At 37.1% G+C, this 10,454-nt stretch overlaps 1 protein-coding gene across 1 annotated transcript in view; it reads left to right on the top strand.

Moving 5' to 3' along the window:
* LOC121421765 overlaps positions 1–8,779 on the top strand; it is a 13,533-nt gene extending 4,754 nt beyond the window's left edge. Inside the window, exons 2-3 of the mRNA XM_041616565.1 lie at positions 2,804–2,885; positions 5,082–8,779. Of these exons, the coding sequence (XP_041472499.1) occupies positions 2,804–2,885; positions 5,082–5,455 (456 nt within the window). The 3' untranslated portion in view covers positions 5,456–8,779. The remainder of the gene's footprint in view (positions 1–2,803; positions 2,886–5,081) is intronic.
* Positions 8,780–10,454: the final 1,675 nt, after the last annotated feature.

Raw genomic sequence — 10,454 nt, forward strand, 5'->3', positions numbered from 1 at the left:
ATAATTATGTTCAATATTATTGCCCCAAATATAAACATAGGGCTAAGGAAACGCTCATTCATCTAATAGCTTTATATCCGACAGTATATACACTTGACATTTCAAGAACACGGAGCTGAATGGTTCATTGTTTGTCTTTCTAATCAAACATCAGAAAGGAACTAAAATCTCTGGGCAAATTTGCTATTCTCTTGTGAGTACACAACATCATGTAAATGGTATGCCTACATTACACCGAGGACTCGTGCCTCAGTCAGACGAATGCTACCCTGCGAAACTGATCGACGGTTTGCCATTGCAAATAACGTAATAGCTTCGATCGGTCTGGAGTCGGATTTGATGTTGTGACTGAGGCTGATCGGCACGATGATTAGAGTCGAAATTGTAAAATGTATGTGGTTTTTTTGTGAGGAAACATCAATCAATTCAATTGATCCTTTGGTTTGGGCCAACGTCAGTTTCATACTTTATGCATAATTCACAATCGTGAAAAATACTTAATTTAGAGAAGGAAAGAAATGAGAGGTAAATCAATAATGACATAATGATCGAAATTGATTCGAACTATATAATTTTTTTTCATTCTGGGGAATTTGACTTTCTTTGGTGAAACGCTTGGCGAATAATCAAATGTCGCTCATTCAATTTATCGATATTCTCCCACTTCAATGTGTTGTTCGTGCCTCTGAATTTATTTTCAATTTAAAGGGATGGTCCGGGCTTTATATCTTAATTCATAGAGTAGAATTCACTGAGCAAAATGCCGAAAATTTCATCAAAATCGGATAAAACATAATACAGATATTAATGTTTAACGTTTTCTGAAACGGTTGTCATGAATATTCATTAGGTGGGCTGATGATGTCACATCCCTACTTTCCTTTTTCTTATGCTATTACATAAAATAATGTTTTTTTTTCATTATTTCATACTTGTGTGAATAAGATTTCTCCTTTATAATGGAATAAGTTGCAACAATAGATATCTAGTGCACTAAACCAGTTGTCAATCCAATTTTTCGAGTTATTGGAGGAAAAAAATTGAATGAACATAATTTCATAATTATAGTAAAATACAAAAGAACAAGTGAGGATGTGACATCATCAGCTCACCTAATGAATATTCATGACGACTGTTTTAACAAAATATTGCTCAACTTTGAAAGTTGATAACTTTGCTATTCGTTATCCGATTTTGATGAAAATTTCGGCATTTTGCTTAGTGAATTCTACTCTATTTATGAAGCTATAAATACTTTCATTCAACCCTAACCATCACTTTAAGCCCATAATGGAAGTCGTTTCATGTCCAATCATCTCAAATCCTAAACCGCATCTTCAGTATACTAACAAGGAGTGCAACGGAATATTTTCTGCTTTAAAACTAAAAGTAACCGGGGGGAATGATTTTAAGCAAATGGATTATCATCAGGGGCGGATCCAGCTTTTTATAAAAGGGGTGTTGGGGTTGTATGCGAGGGAGCGTAGCGACCGAGTCCAAGCGAGCGGAGCGAACGAGGGGGAGGGTGTGGGAGGGGGTATCCCCCTCCCACAGTAGGGAAAATTTTTGAAAATCTGTGTTTGAAAATGGCGTTTTCTTGCATCTAAGACACCACTATTTTTGGTATAGAGTTTGTTGCCAAATTAACCCCAATGAAAATTTGTAAAATTTAGTTGCATTTTCTTGCAATGTCAGGCCAGTTAACAACACAGATACAAAGAATTGGGACCTTGCACTGTTAAAAAAAACCCTGATTTTACAGAAAAATAAAAGAAGATTTTGCAGAAAGCAATACCAGAATCATTCTTTAAATTCATGAAACAGGAATTTTTCTGCAATTTAACAGAACAGGTCTGTTAGAAAAAGGGGAAAAGAGTGTTTTATTTAAGGAAATTTGTAAGATTACACACACCAAATACCAATTTCCTGTAAGATTACGCAATCTGGTAAGATTACAGGTGTTCTCGAGACTCTGCTGCAGGAACTTCTTTTAGTTTAAGGATAAATTTTCTAACAGTGTGGAATAAGCACTGTTAGCCTAATACTTTTATTATAAAAATTTTGTCACTGATACTCACTGGCAAATCTCAGTCAAATATGATGGACTGGCAGAAGAGACGCCTTGGATGTTTCTGTACAATCCCTGTGACATTTGTTCGCCCACCCCCCCCCCCCCCTCCCACAAAAGAAATAATAATAATAATAAATGACATAGAAATAGAATGAAATAAAAATTACAAGTTTAAAGAAAAGATAAGATTTAAAAAATGGTCCCCATTTTTTTGGGGGGGGGGTTGCAACCCCCCCCCCCCCTCTAGATCCGCTTTTGATCATTCCCGCCTTGTTACGGTTTATGACGATGGTTTTGATTCAGTTATAAGTTCGTGCATCCAATATATGAAATTAAATGGAAAAGAATCAATAAAAATGGATTCAAAATAAACGAGCAAGTATTCTACTAAACATGCCTCTATCTGGCGTGTCAGTGACGTAAAATGATGGGGGTTTTTCTCCTTTGTAACTTCGCATTGTATACAGTGGTGCTGAAAAGGTTAATGAACCCCACCAGAAAATTGACATATATAAAGGTGTTCAGGTTCAGCCATCTTTCATACTTTTGAATGCTTAAGTCAGGTGATAAAATATTAAAATATTATTTAATAAAGTTTGTTTCTATGGGTTCAGCTGACATTGTAGTGATATTGTCTACATTCAACACTCGGCATGAAGGAGTGCATTTTCTAGAGGAGTTCAGTAACTCTTTAACTCCACTGTATATGTTTCCATTTTGTATTTATTTCAGAACGAATTGGACAAAGAGTATGGTGAACAGAAGGACTTCGAAAACCATTTAAACAGCTCTAAAGATGGACCAGGATCACCAGGTAATACGGCTAAACCTACCCTGCAAAAAATGGCTTATTTCCAATTGGTCTCATGCCAATTCGTCCAATTACCAACTCGTCTACTATCATTTGGTCTACCATCATTTCGTCCACTATCCACATGGTCTAATTTCTATTTCGTTCATTCACCATTTTGTCTAATAACCAGTAGGTCCATTAGCCATTTACTAGTAGTCCGTATACCATTTGGTCTAATTGGACTCAGTGTTAATTGGGCGAAATGTATGTAAAGAAAATGGGTATTAGACCAACTGGTTATGAGAGGAAATGATCATAGATGAACTGGTGATTAGACGAAGTGATTATTTGGACCAAATGTTTATCGGACTAAAATGGTTGTTAGACAAAATGTCAATGGAAGAAATGGCATTATACTAAATGGATGTAGATCACGTGATGAGTGGGCGAGTTGGCAATAGACGAATCGGCAGTTACCCACAAACTATGGTGTAAAAAAAATCGCTGTTTTGAGAGAGAACCACATCCTCAGCCACAGGTGGTTAAAATACACCGTTGATTTCGAATATATCACCAAATAATGTTTATATATTAACAGATATGACATCAATTGATGTTGAACTATCTACGTGACTTTACCCACTGGTGTAAAATGCTTGGAGCAGTTCTCTAAAAGTTCGATAAAATTTGGCACAAAGTGATGAGCACTAATTGCTGTTCAGCTTATTCTCAACTACAGTGAAAATGCTTGGTGCCTGCGCTGCGGTCCTCTCTCAAGGCCAACGGATTCAATTTGAACTTAATTCTTCAACTTCTGACCATCGCAAAGCCTTTCTTAAAATTTGCTTTTTATTAAACTTTCGGAGTTATGCCTATTTGATTTTCTTCATTTATTCAATCTTTCGTAAGGATGAACTTGACCTGTAATAGTATTTAATTCACGTCGACATGATCAACTTATAAGGCCGATAACTCGACATTCATGACATTATTGGTTAACACTGACTACCTCTAGTTAAAGAATGCAAAATTGGTCGTGAAGCGTTGCAGACACCTTCATGCAACAACCGTCTTACTGTATGCCTATTTTCAGTCTGTTAATTGCCTACCTCTGTAAAATATATACCGCTACAATGTAACTTTCTGGCTTCAGGGCGTGAAATATTGCGCCATGTATAAGGTGATGAATGTCATTATAGGCATACATGTAGGGAAGGCGGGGTAAGTTGTGACAGTTTTTGCTTTTTGCATGTTAGAATTGATATGATTAATAATCTTGTCGAAATAAGTACCTTGCCTTGAAATTTAATTCTTCTGAAATATTTTCCACCTATATATAACTTTCTATCCCCACACTGAAAGTCATCGTGACCTTTGAAAAAAACGATGTCAAATGGCTCAACTTGCCCCATATATGGGGTAAGTTTGAGCCACCTTCTGGGGTAAGTTGAGCCACAAAAACTATGTACAAAATATATGAGGGGAGAACCAGCATGTCAATTTTTTGTTTAAAGTCTTTTCACTTGCTAATTCTCTATAAATACTAACATCCTTTAAAAGGAAAAGAGCAGTCATGTAAATTTGCTCCTTTCAGCCAGCATTTCAATCGATTTTTATGGTTTGTTTTTTAAGATACATTACCATATGAATTACCATGGCTCAACTTGCCCATGCTGTTTGGCTCAACTTACCCCAGTCCGAACTTAGTGCGATAATTTTGTATCCACACATTTATTATGCATCCATCATATAAAAGACTATGACAAGAATGAAGATCCATACCTTGACTAATAATGTTGTTATCATGTCTTTATTATATTTAAAGACATGTGTGTTTATAAAGCACTTACCTATTTCACACTCTTTTTTACTTTTTTGGCTGAAATTCATATTTTTCCCTCTAAAAAACTACTTTTTGTTTCAAAGTTGAAAACAATGTGGTGGGGTTAGGGGTTATGCTATGGGTCATCAATACATGACACCACCACAATGTCTGACTCATTCATTATTGGCCTGGGGCTGGTGGCTCAACTTGCCCTATGCTCAACTTACCCCGCCTTCCCCTATACACAAAAAGAAGTGTCAACAACAGGATGTATGCCCTACACTATTATAAACAAATACAAAAAATATGCATCGTCGATGTTTAACATGTCTATAAGCGAAATATGTTCAAAACTGGTAAAGAAATTGCTCTATTAATTTTTTTTTCTTTAGAGTTGACGATACCGGCCGAGCAGACCAAACTAGACGCCGTCCGTCGAGTCTCGACAGGAATGTACCTCACAGCTTCGGAGGCTCTCGGTTACGGCATGGACAGCGTCAAGCGTGCTGCATCCGGGATCGGCGCAGGCATCACCAGGGCGGGACAGAACGTCGCCGACAAGATGCAGAAGTCTCCGAAGATTCCGAAGGCGATGAGGAAGCGAGCCGAGGTCGACGACCTCAGCATGAATATGATTTCCGACGACAGCGATGACGGTCTCGACGATGATGAGATGCTGATGATGCCGAAGAAGAGTTCCAAGGAAGCGCTGGTAAGAAAGAAACGCATGGACAGCAAGAAGAAAGAGAGTAAACAGACATGGTAAAAGTGAAGGCGGGGCAGCATCTCGACGTGACGTCACAATTCGTTGGCAATATGTAAGAGTCTCTATCTTTAACAGATACTGCAAAACTGTAAGGAACTTCTGAAGACTCACGTTTTGATCTTCCACTTTACGAGAAAAGTTTCGTTTGACACGGGTTGGCTAGAGATTCGTTCTGACTTAAAGAGCGTAATTTTCCTAACTACATACCATTTGCTAAACACGGTAAAGTTCAGGCCCGTTACAACCAAAATAACGCCTTGCCACTTGAACGCTTTAAGTTAAACGAATCTGTGAAAAAAAGGAGGTTTCCAAGCAGTTGACTTGCCGAGGGTTTTCGTCAGGATCATTCAGCATTGTCGACGTTGGGTTTCTGTATCGAGGAATACTCATGTACTCACATACGAAATAGTAAATAACATTACGGCAGAGTCACCTCTTAACATGTTGATAATGAAGGGTTATACCATTTATATATTAAAGTTTCTTTGACTTTATTTTCGTGGTAGATTATATTTTGTCACTGGTGTTTCCGCATGGTGCATTTTAATTGGTATTATCTGCCTTTCCTCTGAACGGTTAGAAAGTGAAAGAGGGGTATAACTGACATCCACATTAGGTTAAGACTATATTGGCGTGTGTTCGGCAGACTCAGTGCCCAAAAGGGTTTATTGATAGTCAGAGGCAAAGGTCATAGGCCTGGTCATGATAGTAATTCTTGCTGGACGAATCTAGGATTATATGACTGATAATGATCGATTTTCTTTTGAATAGTTTTTAAGCAAAAAATGCTATCATACCAAAAGATCTTGTTTATCCACAAGAACAATTGGCAAACAAACTACAAAGTCCACCCCCTCCCCCAAAAGACTCGTAACTTCCTTCATTGAGCATCACCATCCCCCCCCCCTGGCCTTACTCTTGATTTTAGAGCCAGTATATAACATGTATAACCTCCTTATTTAAAACTTAGCTACCATGAAAAAGATCATTGTCGTTCTTTTTGTTCTGTATTGTTATTAGAATATGAATGAATAAGAATCGTGTTTTACTATGTGTGGTTGAAACAAAACCGTTCAATATAATGATGGAATATGTATCCATATTTTCTTTCTGTAATCAAAATCGAGCTGGTAAGGCGACGGCTTTCAGTCAATCATAATCCGAATCATAGTGACTCGAATGTTTGATCAATTTGTCTCAGAATTGTGAGGCATCAAAATCAGCATATAATAAGTAATTAATTCATACGAAGTTGGCTCCCAAAACTCCCAATTTTCGAATCAAATTTGACTCGGCATGAAGGAAGAGTGTAATAACAAAGAGAAAGTGCAATTTATCCACCTTGTCTTATTATGTTCAATTATTTATTTATTATATACAGCGAAACTAATTGTATTACTTTGAGTAGTGGAAAGTGTAGTTGTCTATTGCGTTATGCCTTTGCAGTTTTCATAAACCTTATATTATAGATGGTTTATGTACTTCCATATATCTTTCATGAAATATGATATTACCCGCATATTTTGCTTGTTTTATGTGAAGTTTTAATTACAGGCCCGATCACGTAGTCATTACAGCTTATAAAGCATTAATATGATACAGGAATGCGGTTAAAATATAGCAGACATTAATTTGTTAAAAGAGAAAATGCTTGTTCATGTTTATGCGTTTATACCAAAGGGTGAGAGTAAATGTTTGTTCATCTTGTTTGTAACTTTCCGTACAGTTCCTCAATATTTTTCATTTTCTTTTTTTTTGTTGGTAGTGCAAAAAGTAGCAGATGTATGCACGTCGAAAAGCTTCAGACTGTCAGCTTTTTAAAGATTTGTTGCCAAATATTGGATAGCGATGGGGTACCAGTTAAATTTGTGTCATATGATAATGATGACAACATGACAATAATACGAGGATCTTGTATTTTCTCTATGCGCAATACTCGCTATTTATAAGGAATATGATAGAATAGCCTTTAGCAAGTCTTGTGCCTAAAGTGTACATAGTCTGGGTATATCAGTGCCACAAAATTGGCACAATATTGCATAGGCCTTGCAAATTCATTTTGCGAGATTTTATTTAAATCCAAATAATATGGTATGATACAGATCTCAATATTCCAGTATATGTGGATACACTGCAAACACCTCTAGCACTAAAACTTTTTTACTGAAAATTTCCATTTACCAGAAGTGAACTTCACTTTTGAACATACAAGAACGCCATCATGACACGCTAGGTCGCTTTATTCGCTTCCTTTTCGAGTTTCTTCGAAAATTTAAATTCGCCTTGCGTATGGCCATGCTCACCCCCCCCCCCTCCACAATGAACACCGAACCACACCCATAGCGTACAGCCATGCAAATACGATGGTGCTCATATATGATGCTCCGGGTTGACAAAATTTATGCCTAAAGAAATGAGTAAAATTCACAGAGCAAAATGCTGAAAATTTCATTAAAATCGGATAACAAATAACAAAGTTGTTGAATTTTAAAGATTTGCATTATTCCAGTGAAACAGTTCTAGGCGTGTCTTCCTGAATATTCAGTAAGTGGGCCGATGATGTCACATCCCCACTTTCCTTTTTCTTATGTTATTACATGAAATCATGATTGTTTCGTGTTTTCATAAATGTGTGAACAATGTGTCTCCTTCATAATGAAATAAGTTGCAGCAATGAATATCTATTGCACTTAATAAGTAAGTTCTCGGTAGAAAATTTTTGAATAATGTAGTTTCATATAATACAAAAAACGGGTGGGGATATGACATCATCAGCCCACCTAATGAATATTCATGAGACATGCCGAGAACATAACTGTTTCACCGGGATAATGGAGATCTTTAAAATTCAATAACTTCGTTATTTGTTATCCGATTTTGATCAAATTTTCAGCATTTTGCTCTGTGAATTTTACTTGTATCTCAAATTTATTGATGATATATGAGATATAAATATCTTCAGCCCGGAGCATTCCTTTAACATTATGGCCACATCAACCATTATACACTTGATTTCACACCCATTGTTGTTATGGTGTTATTATAGCCCATTCTGTTTTCGTGTTACATTCAAATTTCACGGTTTAACACCCAAGGATTTGGTACTCCAGGAAAACGGGCTGATGTTGTTCTTAATATCTACAGAGTACACGTCTAAGTTTATACCAAAGTCTTCCAGTACTCTTGTTAATAAAGAACACTATAAATACATCATTGATACTATAGGGTGCACTATCATGTATTGGGGATTGTTTATGCCAATAGAAAAAATAATAATATTTATTGAAAAAAAAAGCCTATTGGTAAATAATAATGAAGTCAATTTGCAATATGCTCCAAATATTTCAAATTTATCATGGGTGGCGGAGTAGTGGATTATCTTTTGTCTAACCCCCCCCCCCCACCTTGAACAAAAAATAATCCTCCACTCCGCCGCCCATGAATTTAATGTGTTTAAATTTAAAGTAGAAAATAAAACGATAAGGGTTTTGAAAAAATACTTCTTAATGTTTTATTCGTCATGTTTAGATGAAGGTGTCGTAAATGTTTGATTGAATTTCATTTGAACAATAGTATTTATCAAACCACTTGATGTTTGGCAAGGGTTGGCCTTGAATAATAATGCATTTGTGATAAGAAAGACTATTTTGATCCAAAATAAAGTAAAGTTAGTAGTAGGGTCCAGGATTTCATAATGAAAGACCGAGGGCGCAAAAAGCTTATTGATTTTGTATGGCAATTTTTGTTGACAAGCGAAATAAACAATATAGATTAAGATTGTCTTTTTCAAAACGGTATAGGCCTATCCCCCCAAAAAAAAAAATTAGGAGTAGATTTACATGGGGGCATAAAAGGGAGTGAATAGGGGGCGGGGCTTCTCATCACAAGGGAGGTATCGGTGGATAACCTTTGGTCAAAAGAGGGACACACCTCCTGCCACCCCCCCCCCCCCTCCCCCTCCGCGCCTCCCGCCTCGGGTAGCAGAACTTTTTATTCTGCAACAAAGAGACTTGTCCATTTATCAAACCATCGTTTCTATGACAGATATGTTGATTAAACCTGAGTCCATGCTGTATACCGGTAAACATATATTTCGAAAGTGGTCAGTTTGGATGAAGATGGTTAAAAAATGCCGCCCTCTCTTGGGCGAAACTATACGTTAGAAAGATAGGAGAAATATTTGGAGAGAGTGTCAGAGGGGAAATAGCTATTTTGTAACTATGTAATGTTATGAATGTTAATCAATATGGAGTATGAATGATATAGTTCATATTCTACTTTCTTTTGATAAAACCTATATTTAGAAGAAGTTGATGCATAATATAATAAAATCATGACAAACAAATTTACCATCTTATCCATCGCCTTATTTCACAATTATTAAAGGATTGTTAATTTTATTTCCTATGTTGAATTTAAAATGACTTAAAATACCGCGAGAGAAGGAGCTACGGTCAACGAACGCGTAAACACGCTTAAAGCCCCTTTCACAATATTGGTGGTGCGATTGCTTACAACCGTTATCGAAGATTTGCACCGGACGAACAACTGCAAATATGTCGTCATTTACGATCGCAGGGTCAACGACCGAGATCGTACACCCCCCCCCCCCCCCCCTCCCTCCCGGCCGCCCTGTCTTGTTTAGCTTTAAAATATAAAGTTGTCCAGTTTTCGTTAGGGTTACCTTCAGACTATAACCTCAACATCACCCCATGAAGGACGACGTCTGGTGAGCCAGGAAGTGGGAGCGATTGGTATGTTTCCGCGATGCCATCATATCCTTTAGAATACAATGAGAAGGGCGTATCTGGAATTTTCACTGAAGGGGTATACAAACGGTTTATTGATAGTTTTTCACACTGTGCATATATATCACGGCCGTGCGCATTTTTTTGGCTGGGGGGCAGGACGCATAATTTTTATTAAAAAAACTCAAAAGCGAGGGAGTGAAGCGATCTAGTTTGTCATTGGGGCGCTTTTGCCCTTCTTAAAGAGAAAT

Source organism: Lytechinus variegatus, chromosome 9 (assembly GCF_018143015.1).
Source record: "Lytechinus variegatus isolate NC3 chromosome 9, Lvar_3.0, whole genome shotgun sequence".
Lineage (NCBI taxonomy): Eukaryota > Metazoa > Echinodermata > Echinoidea > Temnopleuroida > Toxopneustidae > Lytechinus > Lytechinus variegatus.